The 15,350-nt window shown below is 47.2% G+C and overlaps 7 protein-coding genes across 7 annotated transcripts; 3 read left to right on the forward strand and 4 right to left on the reverse strand.

Annotated features, from left to right (window-relative positions):
• Window positions 1–845: 845 nt before the first annotated feature.
• Window positions 846–1,414, forward strand: N7533_010211 (uncharacterized protein; the record flags this gene model as incomplete). Its single annotated transcript, XM_057106861.1, has 2 exons — window positions 846–915; window positions 981–1,414. 2 exons carry the CDS (start codon window positions 846–848, stop codon window positions 1,412–1,414), a joined length of 504 nt encoding a protein of 167 aa, XP_056956078.1.
• A 911-nt stretch (window positions 1,415–2,325) lies between these two features.
• On the reverse strand, window positions 2,326–4,423 carry N7533_010212 (fungal specific transcription factor domain-containing protein; the record flags this gene model as incomplete). The annotated part of the gene is made up of 6 exons (XM_057106862.1): window positions 2,326–2,675; window positions 2,765–2,936; window positions 2,989–3,519; window positions 3,574–3,971; window positions 4,026–4,340; window positions 4,399–4,423. 6 exons carry the CDS (start codon window positions 4,421–4,423, stop codon window positions 2,326–2,328), a joined length of 1,791 nt encoding a protein of 596 aa, XP_056956079.1.
• A 480-nt stretch (window positions 4,424–4,903) lies between these two features.
• N7533_010213 (NAD(P)/FAD-dependent oxidoreductase) lies at window positions 4,904–6,390 on the reverse strand (the record flags this gene model as incomplete). Its single annotated transcript, XM_057106863.1, has 4 exons — window positions 4,904–5,201; window positions 5,281–5,506; window positions 5,563–5,878; window positions 5,950–6,390. The coding sequence occupies 4 exons, from the start codon at window positions 6,388–6,390 to the stop codon at window positions 4,904–4,906; spliced, it is 1,281 nt and encodes a 426-aa protein (XP_056956080.1).
• A 623-nt stretch (window positions 6,391–7,013) lies between these two features.
• N7533_010214 (uncharacterized protein) lies at window positions 7,014–8,935 on the forward strand (the record flags this gene model as incomplete). Its single annotated transcript, XM_057106864.1, has 8 exons — window positions 7,014–7,355; window positions 7,411–7,436; window positions 7,485–7,572; window positions 7,642–7,700; window positions 7,753–7,786; window positions 7,838–7,977; window positions 8,028–8,070; window positions 8,126–8,935. The coding sequence occupies 8 exons, from the start codon at window positions 7,014–7,016 to the stop codon at window positions 8,933–8,935; spliced, it is 1,542 nt and encodes a 513-aa protein (XP_056956081.1).
• Window positions 8,936–9,541: 606 nt separating this feature from the next.
• N7533_010215 (L-asparaginase) lies at window positions 9,542–10,689 on the reverse strand (the record flags this gene model as incomplete). Its single annotated transcript, XM_057106865.1, has 2 exons — window positions 9,542–10,055; window positions 10,115–10,689. 2 exons carry the CDS (start codon window positions 10,687–10,689, stop codon window positions 9,542–9,544), a joined length of 1,089 nt encoding a protein of 362 aa, XP_056956082.1.
• Window positions 10,690–11,219: 530 nt separating this feature from the next.
• On the reverse strand, window positions 11,220–13,434 carry N7533_010216 (uncharacterized protein; the record flags this gene model as incomplete). The annotated part of the gene is made up of 5 exons (XM_057106866.1): window positions 11,220–12,771; window positions 12,847–13,014; window positions 13,080–13,149; window positions 13,209–13,243; window positions 13,325–13,434. 5 exons carry the CDS (start codon window positions 13,432–13,434, stop codon window positions 11,220–11,222), a joined length of 1,935 nt encoding a protein of 644 aa, XP_056956083.1.
• Window positions 13,435–14,506: 1,072 nt separating this feature from the next.
• N7533_010217 (EXPERA domain-containing protein) lies at window positions 14,507–15,084 on the forward strand (the record flags this gene model as incomplete). The annotated part of the gene is made up of 3 exons (XM_057106867.1): window positions 14,507–14,617; window positions 14,697–14,931; window positions 15,002–15,084. 3 exons carry the CDS (start codon window positions 14,507–14,509, stop codon window positions 15,082–15,084), a joined length of 429 nt encoding a protein of 142 aa, XP_056956084.1.
• Between the last annotated feature and the right edge of the window lie 266 nt (window positions 15,085–15,350).

A 15,350-nucleotide genomic window follows, 5' to 3' on the forward strand; every position in this document is an offset into this window, starting at 1 on the left:
AGAGCTGAACACTCGGAGGGCTGAGTCTCGAATTTGTCATAATCCCTGTTAAGCAACCACTAGTAGCCAACTCATTTCTTCACTGTACTTATAGTTGAACATCAAGTGTGGCCGAACTATCTTCTCTCAACTTGTGCCCCGGCAGTCGGGAGTAAAACAGAACGTGCGGCAGGATAATCGAAAACAAATCAATGGCTGGATTGTTTTGAACCTCCTCGTTTTAAAAATCTCTTGCCTGACGCAGAGTAGACAGTAATCGATGTCGCGGCTGAGATGCGACAGGTCACAAATACAAACGGAAACTCTTGTACCATGTCTAGCGCCGAGGACCAATACCAGACCCTGAATCCAGTGCGGTCTGGTCTGAAGAATCGAATACGGCAGTACTGAAGCCAGTCGGTCGGACAAAGGAGAGGTACAACAGGACGATTGTATGGTCAATGAAGAACCAGAACAGAAGTTACTTCACGATGAATTTGATAAAGATTGGTTGGTGTTCGCAGCTGGAAACAAGCTGTTTGGCCACTAGTTGTATGCGCAGAATTGACCGGTGCGATCGAGGCAGATTTACCCTGGTGATGGAGCTTGTAATACCCCGTTACCTAGTGAATGATGGGTCAAAAAGTACCTTGCCAGATGGCCCACAATCTCCGGGTTGGAAAAAAACTCGACAAATCTTGCCTTAGGATAGCAAATATCATTGAACACTGTGAGAGCATCTTCAGAGTGTTGATACCTAGGTATCGATCAATTCTGTTCCATTTTCTTCCCATTGGCTTCTGATCTCGCGGAGTACCAGCAGCTGCCGAAGTTCAAGTTGTGAGTCAGCGGTTTACCCCTGAAATATGTCGGAGAGCCAGACAGCTAGGCGTGTTGAAAATGTTGCTCCTGTTGCGGGCCGGGCAGCAAGTCTCAGTGAGTTGCCATATTTCGGCTTTTTGTTGATGTTCCGCTGATGATTCATTCTCACAAAAATGCAGATATTGCCAGTGATGAGTTTCGTTTGATATCCGAGGCCTTGGAGAACTTGGGCAGGTGTCATTCCGCGACACCCTGGGAGGAGGACTTGATCCTCATGATCCGCAATATCGGAAGAGCGGTCGACGCAGATCGCGAGTCATTTGTGAAGAATCTCATAGATCATGGATTCATGTACGATCGAAACTGGATCAGAGTTCGCACGATGTTGGTCTTCACGACTTGGATCTTGTATGATACGACTCGGGGCGCGTGGGAGGGATGGAGTGCGAATGAAATGTGGGAAGAGTGCAAGAGGCAAATGATACGCTACAAGTCAGGTAAGCATGTTTTGGCGCAGCAGCAAGGTCACATTTATAAGAGACGAAATCCCCTGCCGGTCCTTGCTGCAAGATGTGCATTCAATGTGATAAGCAAATGTGGTCTGACATCTTGACATATAGCCGTAGCCTACCTGGAAGACCTCAGGACCCTACATTCGCCCCCCCCTCCACCGTGGAGCCAGGATCTACTCGTGACGTTCAAGTAGATGGTAACTCCCTTCCCGCACACCATCTGTGACTCTCCGAGGCCAAAACAAGAATTCAAGACAATGGTGGAAATGTGTTCTTCGTACTCCGTACCCTGTTACAGGAGAGATGATGATGGAGGGTCGAAGACGACTGTTAGTGGTCAGAGCCCCCTGCATGCAGCCCTGGATCGTCGGGGTCAATGATTCCGTTGGCTGAAAAGCCTGATGAGCATACATGGTACAGAGTATGTACATGCGCACATATGTACGGAGTACAGTATGTCCATATGACTCGGGCTGGGCGCAGGTGCTTGCGCAAACAAAGTCAGCATGCAGAGTACAGACCGATTTCACTTGCGTCACTTTTAATTCGTGTCCCAATTCATCATCTTAGCAAATGTGAACATCTTTGATTGTTTTGCCTAGGATACTGTAATTTCTACCCCTTAGGGAGGCATTGAAAGAATACCGAGGTCAGCGGGGTTTCCTCGGGAATAATTTGTTCGGAACTCCCCGGGGCTAGCATCTTTGACCCTTAGCAGGTACCTACGCCCATTCGATACGGGAAATCGCCCAAAAAGCAACGGTAGGCCGTATTGACGGATTATTCCACGAATCAAGACCCTCAAAGGCACTGAGAAAGAAGTGTGATTTATTGCAATCGACTTATCACATATCGGTCATTCTCAACCCCTATGGGACGCCCTCGGGCTATGTACACGGCACATGAGATACTGGTCCCCATGGCAAATGTGGACTGATCCTCAATTTCCTGATTGTATGGCTTCTATCCGTTCATGACTACTCTTGTTATACCACAAAAATCGACAATTGGATCATGACCAGCCAACTGACGGAAATGTCTCATCAAATTCAAAGCCTAGTGTCCCATTGTCCAGATAGTCTGGCCAGTCTACAAGACTCTCAATCCCTTCAGCAAGTATTCCGGTATCGGAAGAGGTTTCTGTGAACAGTTCCTCTATCTCGGTTATCATGCGGTTGTGATCTTTGGATGCTGCGTTGCCCTCTTGAGCCATTTCCGCGAGTAGCCTTTTGACTGGCTCGTATGGTGCATTGAATATGAGGCTAGCGAACGCAGTGGGTCGCCTCTCTATGATTAGTCTCGATATCAGATGTACCGTAAGACCAGAGAATATGTGGAGAGAGTCCCAGAACCCAAATTTTGCTATTCATAGGTCAGTACGGAGTAAGGCGCAGTGGCTCGAGATTATTTTGTAATTTGAGTCTAGCCTTGAATGAGATAGGAGCACATACCTATGCTATGGCATTTTGAAAGGGCAAACTGTATTGCGGTATTGTTTGTTGCCGCCTGTAAGCACTGGGTATTTAACCTCTCAATTTCGCTGTTAGGAGTTGTTGCACTAGTATTCTGAACGAGATCTTGAAGTTGTTTTAATAGCAGTGGACGAAGAAGAATGATAAAGCACTGCAATTATTAGTCTCATATTGTGGGGTTGATATCGGATATTTCTTCATACCTGGTTGTAACGTAGGAGTAGTGACGCAATCGTACGCATAGGGGGACTTGAAATTGCCTTCTCCGTAAATGTACCATCTTCTTTGAAATCCAGGCCAAATGAAAACTCCGCCTTCCAATTTCTCAAGGTTTGAAGGCAGGGCTCAATAATTTCATGTGCCTCAAATACACTCCCGTAGCGAAGCTCAGATATTGTTTTGGTTATGTGGGATTTGATACGAACAAGTTTGACTTGTGCGGTAAGATACCGAGAATCTGAGAATTCTTCGGCCTCACCAGGAGGCAATCCTATGCATTCCACGATCGCACTAGTATCGTCATTCAGCGCGCAGGATGGTGCTAATGATAGCTCGGTACAGGTCATTATATCCATGCAAACTGCCGTCCACCAAATGCGTTTGCGGTGTTCTCGCTCCAGTGGGGTATGTAGCACCGATGAGTTTGGAATCCCCAGGAGATTCGCTAGTCGCAGAGCCATTCCGGCATACGCATACGCTGTCTTTCTCCGATTAAGAGAATAGCAGTAGAATGTCTATGAGAGATGAGCTTTGACCTCATGAGATATCAGCTTTCATTTCAGACTTACAATGAGGTTGAGAGCTTCAACTTGTTCGATTGTCGGTTCCTCGTAAGACGGCCGCAGCAAAAGTAGTGCCTGTTTGAAGAATTCAATTCCTGGTGGTGTAATCTGTCGTGAATTTTCATCACAGGGGTCATCTGCTGGCAATCCTGTTCTATCACCGACGAAAAATGAAGGCGCAACACCGTCATTATATGACTCCCCCAGAGCCAAAACAACAGAGAAGCAGCAAAGCCATATTCTATCAACTGCCTGTGGCTGTGATGAATCATAGGTGGCGTCTATTTTGGCGCGGAAAGACTTTTTCTTATACCAGTGATAGTCCGACCCCATGAACGATTCAAACTGGCCCAACAGATAAAGAGCATATGAGTGTGGTGGAAGTTTGACGAAAACCTTGGCATCTGCGACAGTTAAAAAATGTCAATAAATCAGAGTTGTGTATATCTCATACATACGGTTACTGTCATTTTCGAGTGGGATATATGAGTAATCTGAATTTGCAGATCGGTCATCATTGTCATGAAAATTGAATCGGTCAGGAGTCGAGCTGGTTGACAGGGCAGAAACTCCCGAAATGCCTTGCGATCGGGTAGAATAAACACCTTTGAGCTTGCGAACAAAGTGCTCCGTTGTTGAATTCTCAATAAATCGATCTGGAATGGCCTGTTCCTCTACGCCATTCCTCGACGGAGTTGTGAACTGGTAGCCAGTCTGAGTCACAAGTCTCTGATTATTGCGAACGGGCTGCCGGATTTGCGCAAGACCGTTCTCTAGTCTTCGCAAATAGCTCTCTGGGATCGTTATTGCTTTTTCTCGGGATGAGTATACGCAAGTCCTCTGGCTTGAACGGCATTTTGTACACGGTTGTTCTGTTCTCGATTTGTCAGTTTAGCGTCGAGGACTACAAATCTGAGACGTACCACCACTGCACTTCACTTTCTGACTGCGACAATAATGGCAGGCATGGATAGATCTCCCTTTGAAACGAGGCATTTTAGAGTATCACGCGTAGAGACCGGGAGGATAGGGAGGGGAGATATTGTCGCCGCCGGATGGTGTGTTTTAGGTGGGGAGAGTGGCCAACTTGAACGGATCCCCGCAGTGCCAACTTCAACTTTCGGCTTGATATCCGGTAGAACCACACTCAACGCGCTATCTGTTTTAAATAATTTATCGCCTTTCTATCTTATATTTTCCTGTAAAGCTATCTGTTGCGAATAATTCCAAATTTGAAGAAAGAAAATGAGAAGAAAGCAATTCTCTAGAAGAAAGACAGAGGTCTTATACTGGTAGGGGGCAGTTGTAACCTAAGACTAGTATCACGTACAATTATCTATAGCTTCCCTGGAATGATTCTTTTGTTTCTGCCCTTCCATCCGTCCAGCTCTCCCAAGTCTCGCTGTGGCCACGGATGAGGCTCTTTGCCAGTCTTTGGTGGAGTTGCGCCAAACCGCCACTTCCACAGATCCATATAATCCTGGTCCAGCTTTCCTTCTAGCATGTCCACGACGTATTTTCCAATAACCGGCATGAACTTGAATCCGTGTCCAGACCCCGCTGTGGCAATATAGAGGTTCTTCGCCTTAGGGTAAGGACAGATGCGAAAGTTGACATCCTTGGTATCTCCGTCCCTTCAAGTTCGCAATGTTATGTTAGCTTCCAAAGTTCAAGTACGGAAGAAGTGGATCAACATAACTAATTAACACCTACCAGCACATGCGGGTTGAAGTCCACTCTCGGTCTGCAAGCTCTGGAATCATATCACGAACAAAAGATCTCATTTCCTCTTCGATTTTTCTGGGAACGCCGTCTTCCGGATAGTCTTCATGGGAATGTCCGATGGAAGCGCCCGGGATGAACGAGTTATAGTAGTTCGTAATAAATCGGCAACTACAAATCTTGAGGAGCCCGTTCTCATCTGGAGGGAATAGGATGCCTGTCGGACTGTATAAGCACCAAAAATTCAGTTTCCTGTCGACCATAGCAACTCACCTTGCTCAAAATCATCCACAATCGGCAAGTTCTTGTACTTGATGACTTCTTCGGGTGTCAATTGAATCACCCCCACACAATGCGACCGGGCAATTATTTCATCTTTCGAATCAATAAGCGTCGCAGTATTTGCGCCCGTGCAGATGATGACCACATCGGCCAGGTGTACCTGTCTATTGGCCGCCAGAGCCCCGATGCAAGTGCCAGCTTCGTTATAAATCAGCTGCTTGACAAAGCCCGCATCCCCCGAGATATATTTGACCCCATTGGCTTGGGCTGTTTGTGCAAATCGAAGAAGGGCTTGTCCGGAGGGAACCTACGAGAAGAAGAAATGAGTAATTTTCCAATAGAACTTTCAGAACTTGAATCATTTCGATTTCCACTCACCCAGCCGGCTTGCGGACTCCAAAGGTTCAGCCAGCCATCAAAAGACCCAGTGAACTCAGGCCATTTTTCTTTCGTTTCCGTGACACTCATCCATCGTGCAGATTCTTTATCGACTTTGGTCGCAGTTTCATACGCAGCTTTGAGGAAATTCTTGGCCATCTCGTGTGCAGACATGATCCATCCGGTTCCTCTAAACATGCCCCGGAAAATCGAGTCCTGGTCTTTCCACACACTCATTGCCTCTCTTCCAAGTCTTGTATAGAGAGGATTCGGATAATCAGTTCGAATGATCTTGTTCAGGTCTGTCGCCGCAGCATCCTTCGATGGTGCTGCATGGCGATCGAGAACGGTCACATTGGAATAACCTCGGTGGGAGAGATGGTAAGCAGTAGAAGTGCCGAAGGCGCCTCCGCCAATTATGAGAACAGAAGGCTGCGACATCTTGAATAAGATCGTCTAAGCTAATACTTTCAAATGTATTTCATCTGGCGGCATCGTTTGCTCCATTTATATCGCTGGTCTCTTCTGACTATGACTTGAAAGTGCGGAGATCGTACTGAGGTCTCTTTCCATTCACCGGAAACTACGGCTGAGAACTACCTGGAGAGCCAGCGTAAAATTTCTTGTCGTTTTGTTCAAAAGTTTATTCTTTCTAGTAGATAGCGCCGATAGTCCGTTAAAACGGCCGCTACGGCGATGAGAACCAAAGGCATAGGCAACCCCGCTTCGGAAGGTGGAGTATAAGGCTGCCTGCCCAATTAAATCATGGAGAAAGCCCGTAGCGGCCGAATGGTGATAAGCTGTGGAGGCATATCCAAATGTGCGGGGAAGGCTATCTCCTATGCAGCTGATTATACTAGTAATCTGAGGTTAAACCGTTCGAACCGAACTGTCCGATGGTAGATAGAATTACAAATACTAGTAATACTACCTACTAGGGAGTGGCAAAGACAGCCCTGTGGTAGGCGGAAAACTTGAAAAGGATTGAATTATAAAGTCGCACACAAGCCCTCTATAAATGCCATAACCTTTTCTACTTCTTTGAATCAATTCTGTAACTCACCATGACGGATGTTAAGAAGCAAGTCGTGCACCATTCACATGGCCCAGAGGAGAAAATAGAATGGGGCTCGACTGTTTCTATTCACCCCATGCCTCCTACACTACAAGGGCTTACAAGTGAAGAAATTGCATCTTTGGAAAACGCTCTGGTCAGAAAGCTGGACATCCGACTTATGCCGATGCTGGTCTTGATTTACATCATGAATTATCTCGATAGGTACTGGTACTATTTCATACAAATGTTCAAGCACATCCTACCTAATAAAATATTCAGAAATGCGATCGCAGCAGCCAAATTAAGCGGAATCACGGAGGAGCTAGGTCTGACTTCGGTTCAGTTCCAGGTATTTAAAATTACGAAGCCCCAAAAGTCTTACTTCTATTACTGACTTCATCAAGACTTGTGTTAGCATTCTATTTGTCGGGTAGGTCTTTGTCCCTTACAGCCCAGTTATCAGTACTGATAGCTTCAGGTACATCCTAATGCAAGTCCCGTCCAATTTATTTTTGAATAAAATTGGAAAACCCGCACTTTATCTTCCAACATGCATGATAATATGGGTTAGTCAAACTTGAATGCCTGGGCGGGCGCCATAAGAACCAATTTTTCAATTGTCTAATATTATTTAGGGTATCCTATGCGGCGTCAGCGGTGCAACACAAGGCTATGACGGTCTTGTAGCATGCAGGTATGAATCCAGTGTTGAATTTTTTCTGCGAACGCTGAGCTAACTTGAGCAGATTTATTCTCGGCTTCGTTGAAGCAGCGTATTTTGTCTGTCAGTCATTCCTCTATTTCAATATCAGGCTAGCTAACATACAATAGCCAGGATGTATGGCAACCCTGAGCGCCTGGTATACCCGAAAGGAACTATCTTTGCGTACTGCTATTCTCTACTGTGGGTCTCTTCTATCAGGGGCTTTCTCCGGACTGATAGCCGCCGGTATCAATGACGGAATGAATGGGTAAGTTGGAACGGTCCATCTTTTTTTATACATCACTAAATATCACCCAGAGTGAGAGGCCTCTTGGCATGGAGGTGGCTATTCATAATCGAGGTACATCCCGACTGTTTGTGTTCGTAATTTTCCTTATGCAGACCTTTGACTCCAGCAGGGCTCGATCACAGTTTTGATCGCTTTTGCCGCATACTTCGTTCTGCCGAATTTCCCTCACAATTCGACTTGTATAACTGAGCAACAACGAGAGCTCGCCATCTGGCGACTAGCAAAAGATATCAGAGAAGATGAATGGGACTCTGAAGAGAAACCTACGTTGATGGGCGGGTTTAAAGAGTGTATAACCGACTCGAAGACTTGGTTTCTCGTGGTTCTCAACCTTGGTGCAGTTTCCAGCGGTACAATAAACAGCTTCTTTCCCACCGTGGTAGAAGGACTTGGAGAAAGTCGAATCCACACACTTCTACTCACGGTGCCTCCTTATATCTTGTCCTGCATTGTTGCTATGGCTGTTTCTCGAAATGCCGACCGGACAGGTGAACGCTATTTCCATTTCACTCTACCCCTTTGGGTCTCCATTGCTGGTTTCATCATATCTGCAGCCACGACCGAATTCGGTCCAAGATATTTTGCCATGATGATTATGCTTCCTGGCGTTTATACTGCTTTTATTATTGGTATTTCCTGGGTGGCAAATACGCTTCCTCGGCCATCGTCGAAACGAGCAGCTGCGCTTGCACTTACAAATGCGATAGCAAATTGCTCATCGATCTATAGCCCCTATCTCTACCCAGATAGTGGCGCTCCTCGCTTTATTCTAGCCATGAGTGTGAATGCGGGGACTTCTCTGTTGGCAATATTTACTGCTACCGTTTTCCGATTCATCTTACAGAAACTAAATCGGAAACTTGACAGAAGGGAGCTAGAAGGTGGAAACAATGGAGGTTTTAGATATCTCCTTTAGATGGCACCGCCCGCATCTTATGGGGAAAATTATTCAATATCGAAATGTCTCCAGCTTGCAGAAAGATATGTTCTTGACAATGGCTTGACTTATTTAGTTTATCTTTCTAGCAAAGGTTGAAAAACGAAATACAACTGAATACTTCCATTAGGAGTAAGAAGCGGATCGGTTGTATTCGGGGCTTGGGAGGTGGAGACTTAGGCCGGGATCATGATAGACCAGCCAGATTTCGTGAACCCCGATTAGAGGCTGGTCACCACCTAGAACTCTGAAGCTTTGGCAGCCTTGATGAACAGCTCGATTGACTCCCGCTGGTCGTTGTCGAAGGACGCTTTTGCTTCAGCATCAAAGTTCAGACTGTAACACACCTGGGCAGCTACTAGTAGTAATTAGTTTTGGGTAGTTACCGAGTTATATACTAGTACTAGTATTATACAGATATGCTACGCATGGAAGAGTAAATATTTCAAGTTCTCAGGTGTTCCAAGGTTGGGTTTGTCTGTAAGGATATTATTTTAAATACTAACTATTTAGTACTACGTTCACTATTAACCACTGGAACTTGCTTGTTTTGGAAAGACTTTATCACACAGATTCAGTAAGTTATCACTGTCCATCAAATAGATCCCGGATCTTCTCATTCCCATAATTCTCCAGAAGAGCAAGCTGCAACATAATCCGTGCTTTCTGCGGATTTAAAAATCCACTCGTCATCTGAAATGAGTATATAGAGTCGCCCCCAGAAAATCCATCCTCAGTCCGCCGACTAAACACCATTGGAATACCAGTCTCGTTATACACTCTCTGCGCAACGTCCAGTCCACTCTTGCTCCATCCGCCAGCTCCTACCCCAGCAAAAATGATTCCTCTAGCGCCCGATCGAACGGATGCTTCGATGAGAGCCGGGTTTGCGTCTTGATATCCGTACAGAATATCGACTTGGGGCAGAGATTCTGCTTCCCCAGTGCTGAAATGTGGTTTGTTGCGAGGGGTCGATGGAGTAGAGTAGAATTTGGGAACCTGGTTAATGAAAAAGCCGAGTTGGCCTTGTTCGGTAGCATAAAATGTATCGAGGGAGTTTGCGTTATTCTTCGTCGTTGTATATGCGCTTCCGATCCGGCTAATGACCGATGTTAGTATTGATTGGGGATATAATCACTTCAAGTTCCATTTACTTACTCGTTCAACACAACCAGGACGCCCCGATCGCGAGCTTCATCGGAGCCGGCTAATTTCACGGACTGATACAGATTCAAAGGACCGTCGGCACTGATTGCGGTAGAAGGCCTCATGGCGCCAGTTATAACAACCGGCTTATGAGTCTTCACTGTCAGGTCTAAGAAGAATGCCGTTTCCTCAAGTGTATCGGTCCCGTGTGTCACGACAGAGCCGTGAGACGATGGTGTCGCCGTGTCGGCATTGATGTATCGGGCGAGGTTGAGTAGGACGGTGGAGTTGATTGATCCGCTATCAACATTTGAGACCTGCAGACCAGAAACATTTGAAATATCGCATAATTCGGGCACTGCCTCTACGAGCGCCTCAATGGTGACTCCGACTTTATAGTTAGTAGTTTGAGTATTGGTCGTGCCTTTGCTTGCAATTGTCCTTCCGGTTCCAAAGATTGTCACATTGGGTAGATTTCCATTTTGATGGGTCTGTCGTTTGCAAGAAGTGGATAGCTGCGGAACGGCGGCCGAGGTGGACAAACAGACCTGGGCGAGAAGGAGTAGAAAGGGTGTGATTTTAAACATGGTGAAATATTCAGGAGCTCCACATAAATATAAATTATTAGAAAGAATGGGTGAGAAATGAGTTGTGTTAAATATTCAGAATAATTAAACTCCACTGAACTGATAACTAAATATCACCAGATTGGGAACCGTAGCGGCCGAAACGGGTCTAGTAAGATCTCGACCAATGAGAGTTGAGAACCGTCCACTATCAGCCAATTCAACAATCACATCATCTTGATTTCTAAATGTGATCACATACTAACCTTGGAATCATGAATCCCAAGTTCTTGAAGCTGGATTGCCATGAGACATTACAGCTAAAACTTAGGAAGGGTCTACACCTAGGCTAGGCAGTAATAGTTGTAAGGCTTAGTCAATGGTTGGTCTGCATTATAGCTTGTCTGCGGTTGTTGTTAATGCAAGTTATATGTACAGAACATGTTTGGATCGAACAGTGATACCTAGGCCCGGGCCCAGATAGATAAATAGAGGAATAAATTTGCACCGAAAAATCACCTCTTAGCTGGTATAAGAAATCCAAGGCCACCCTAGAGGATGGAAATTCCACAGCAGCGAATCCGTGCACTGTCCACATGCGCCTGGCGTCCCCACCAGAGCGTAACGAGCTGCTCGACAAAGATCCGGTCCGTGGCGCTCCACACGTCCAAACCCATCTCAGCCATATCGGCAATCGTAATTGTAACTGGGTCATCGTTGCCTGACTCCTCTTGCTCTGACCAGTCATTGTTTTGGCTGGCGTGGTTCACATTTGATCGCTGCCGCAGCAGAGGGGCGTTGTCATCATCTGTGTGAATGGATTGTCGCGACATGGAAAGCGATAGATCCGTGTCGTCATTCTCTGCGTCATCGAGATACGGAGAATCGTGGTAAGCATCTATACACTCTTCCCCGGATTCAGAATCGTGACGCGCAATGGCGCCGGCCAATGTGTAGAAGATTTGCGTTGTCAGGCGACGGAAGTAGGCTACCAGAGCAACTTCCGGTGGCTCTTGACCACTATCCTCGCCGTGGAAGGAGCGGCGGTTTGTGGAGTTGGGGGCTGGGTATGCAAGACTTTCCACGCTTGCCAGAAGTCGTGCGTCTTGTTCAATCTGGTGCTCCTCTTCCTCCTCGGTGAGGCCGTCGCGGTGTTCGCCGGCGGACGCCCACCAGATGAAAGAGTTGTAAGCGAGCCGGGTCCATGAGATTGGCTCGACAACTGGGCTCGAGGAATATGTAGAATCGCTGTCAGATGAGTCTGTATCAGAGGACGTAGGACGGTCGGCGGCGAAATTTCGTAGGCCTCTGCGAAGCATCGCATAGCGGCGGGCGTCGCGTTGTGTGGCCTTGAGAGCAAAGTTTTGCTTCGATTTCTGCTTGCCACTTGAAGGGTGCATCAAACTGATCTCAGGGTAGACTCGCTCAGTAGCATGCTGGGAGTGGGCGGCTGGAAGAGTAACCAAGACATCGTAAAGTTCAGGTTTCATAGTCAAAACACTATCGGTCGAGCAGGCAATCCAGCTGGGGTCCTTGTCCGGATCTTGACTCGATCGTGTCGTGTCAAAAGATGCAAGGTGGGGAATGTCATGTATACCAACGTTGAAGAGGGGACGAGGTCGAAGTGGTGGTATGTATCCAGACGGGAGTTCTTGTAATAGAGAGTTCGGTAGAGATGCTAGCAACGATAGGTCATATACTATGGGAGAGTCAGAAGGCGTTGAGGAGAGGTTGAACACGGGGAGCGTTTTACCATAATTGCAGGGTATATGAACAGGTGCTTCGTTCATGAAAAGGATGCGTTTACGCAGTAATGCGGCACGGTATAGAGGGAATATCAAGGGACCAAGGCAATCGAGAAAATCGGGAAGTGATGAAGCCGGATGGAACGGTGTCAGGGCCGGCCTGAACGTCTCCAATACCATTGCATCGCTAAAAGCGCGACTGCGCGACAAGTTCTCCGGTCGGTCGCCCGGTCGGAAGCGAAGGTTCACTGGCGAGTCGACCGGCGAATCGGCAGCAGAAGAATCGGTTCCTCCAATCTGAAAGGCATCCCAATAATCCGACAAGGGTTGTTCATTGGACATATCCGCGGCATATTTCCTGCCAGGGGCATAGGTGTCAGATGGGAAGCTTGCCACTAGGCATTGGGGCGGGGTGAGATAACAAAGCACTCACAGCGTCAAGTCTCTCAATCTTGGAGCGTGTCGCCAGCTCTTCCCGAGTCTTCCAGAGCTCAAAGGAACGAGGACGCCGATCGCAAACATCTTCGCATTACGCTCCACCTCGGCGGCGGGCTGGTTAAGGAATGAGCTGATGCCGGCATACTGGTCGTGAACGAAATAGCTAGGAAGAAAAGCGCATTAGCCTCATGTGCAAGAATCCGTTGTATGCGCATGGACCAGACTCACACTAGATCATCCTTCACGTTGTGTAGACCGGAAGGCAACGACTTGTATTCGACCACGCCTTCGACGTCAACTATGTATGGGGCGCGGATGTCAGCCTGACGCGTCGCAACAACTCCGACGGACACTCACCTCCCGGGGTGGTTCGTTTCCATGAGACCACATATCTGTGACGGCATGCGCATTAGCATGAGGAATCACGATGGGCCCCTCCTGAGTTTGGAGAATGGAGGGGGAGTAAGGCTTACCCGGTCCTGATGTCGAAGCGGATAACGAACAAGGCAGCGATGCCTGGGGGGGATTCCATGGCGGCGCGAGAAGCATCAATGGCGGACTTTCTATGAGAGTCAGGAGCCATGTTGGAGGAACTTCAAGTTGAACGAGAAGAACCGCGCCATTCGGGAATTCGGAAAGAAGAGCAATAGATAGTAGACTCGGGGAATCACGGTGGAGGTGGAGAAGGAGGACCTTCGGGTGAGACTGACCGCTTTGGATATAGTAGTATACTATGTAGTATAGTAGTACCTATGGTATATTGCATCTCATGTTTTCAACTTTTATACTATTTATTCTTATGCTCGGTATAATAATCTTGGTATACAGAAGACCAATGGTAATGATCAGGAAGTTTGTCATTGCTAATGTCAAGATTGTTTCAAGGTTGAAGGGACTCGGCAGTATCTCTCTACTATTTGCACTACTATAGCACGACTTTGATATCCAACCCTAGCTAGTAGAAAAGTCGGATTTGGAGTCAGTCATTCAAGTTCAAGTTGTCTGTACATTTCGTAAACACCGGTACTACAGTCATTACCTACCTACCTTAGGCATAGTGACTAGTATCATATCATATCAACTCCGTACGGCCCTCCAATTGGCTCATCTTAGCTACTCCACCCAACTTGAAAGAGCAAAAGACATGCAAACATTCAACTTCTTCAAGTTTGCAAGCTCGATCGATTGATCAATTGATCGACGATTCGGCTAAAAATACACTTCACTCGATTAATAGCCCGGCCTCACATCAGTCCTGCTCTTAAACAAGCTTTTCACACGACTCAGCTGCCAGTCATGTCGGCTTCCTCCCACCCTTACTACCCCCTCGGGGCGAACATTGTCGGCTATTCGCCCAACCAAACCTCCGTCCTTGAGCTACTCGTCTCAGCGGGTGGAGGATGCGCGGCCTTGCTTGGATTGACTTTTGCCCTGGCCAGTTATGTGCGCCCATCGCTACGGATGGCTGATCGGATCGCCATCTTGTGGTTTGTGCTCTGTATGACATCCCCCGGAGATGGTGCCCCCAAAGTTGGAGTGAAATATTTGGAAGAAAAGCCCTGGAGAACCAAACTAATAGGTGAAAAAATCGGAACGCAATAGCCGGCACTTTGCACTGTTTCTTCGAGGGCTACTTTATGATCCATCATAACCATATGGCCTCGAAACAGGATCTTTTCGGGCAGCTCTGGAAGGAATATGCCCTGTCCGACTCTCGATACATGACCTCGGACACGTTGGTGTTGTGCATGGAGACGATGACGGTGGTGAGTTGTGTACTCCGTGCTTCGCAGCTATGCCCAATACAAGTATAACCCACTGACTAGTCTCATATTGTGTTGTCAGTTACTGTGGGGGCCTCTCTGCTTTGTCGTCGCCTACTTGACCACACGGCGGCATTCCCTGCGACACCCGATCCAACTGCTGGTGTGCATGAGCCATCTCTACGGGGATACGCTATATTATGCGACGAGCCTCTTCGATGATTATGTCAAGGGGGTGCCGTACTGCCGACCGGAGGGGTACTATTTTTGGCTGTATTACTTTTTTATGAACTTCATTTGGATTGTGGTTCCGGGTTGTATGCACATCTATCCTATCAACGCAGATACAGGCGCAGACGGACACGGAGACTAACTAATTATTGATAGATTACCTTTATGACAGCATCTCGACCATTTCGGCCGCGATTCGGGCTCAACAGGTGTCAGCCGAGAGGCGCAAAAGCCAGTAAAACACCTCTTTCGTCATCGCTAGCTGGGTGGATTTTGTGGATGCGTGGATGTGGATGTGGATGTGGTGGGGAAGGGAAGTCCCCCCCCCGATGGGCACAAATCATGCTTGGCTTGGTCGAAATGGAGATGGAAGAGGGATCTTTCAAGTTCAAGTTCAACTTGCGAAGGGAGAAGACAAAGAGATATGGTTGATCTAGTAGCGTATATAGTACCGTACCTCGTATTCTACACTATAATGGTAGATTAATATCCCACCCAGGTGGAA

The sequence above is a fragment of the Penicillium manginii genome, assembly GCF_028828005.1.
Source record: "Penicillium manginii strain IBT 31320 chromosome Unknown utg000007l:1.0-2284322.0:1.0-2285126.0, whole genome shotgun sequence".
NCBI classification, from domain to species: domain Eukaryota; kingdom Fungi; phylum Ascomycota; class Eurotiomycetes; order Eurotiales; family Aspergillaceae; genus Penicillium; species Penicillium manginii.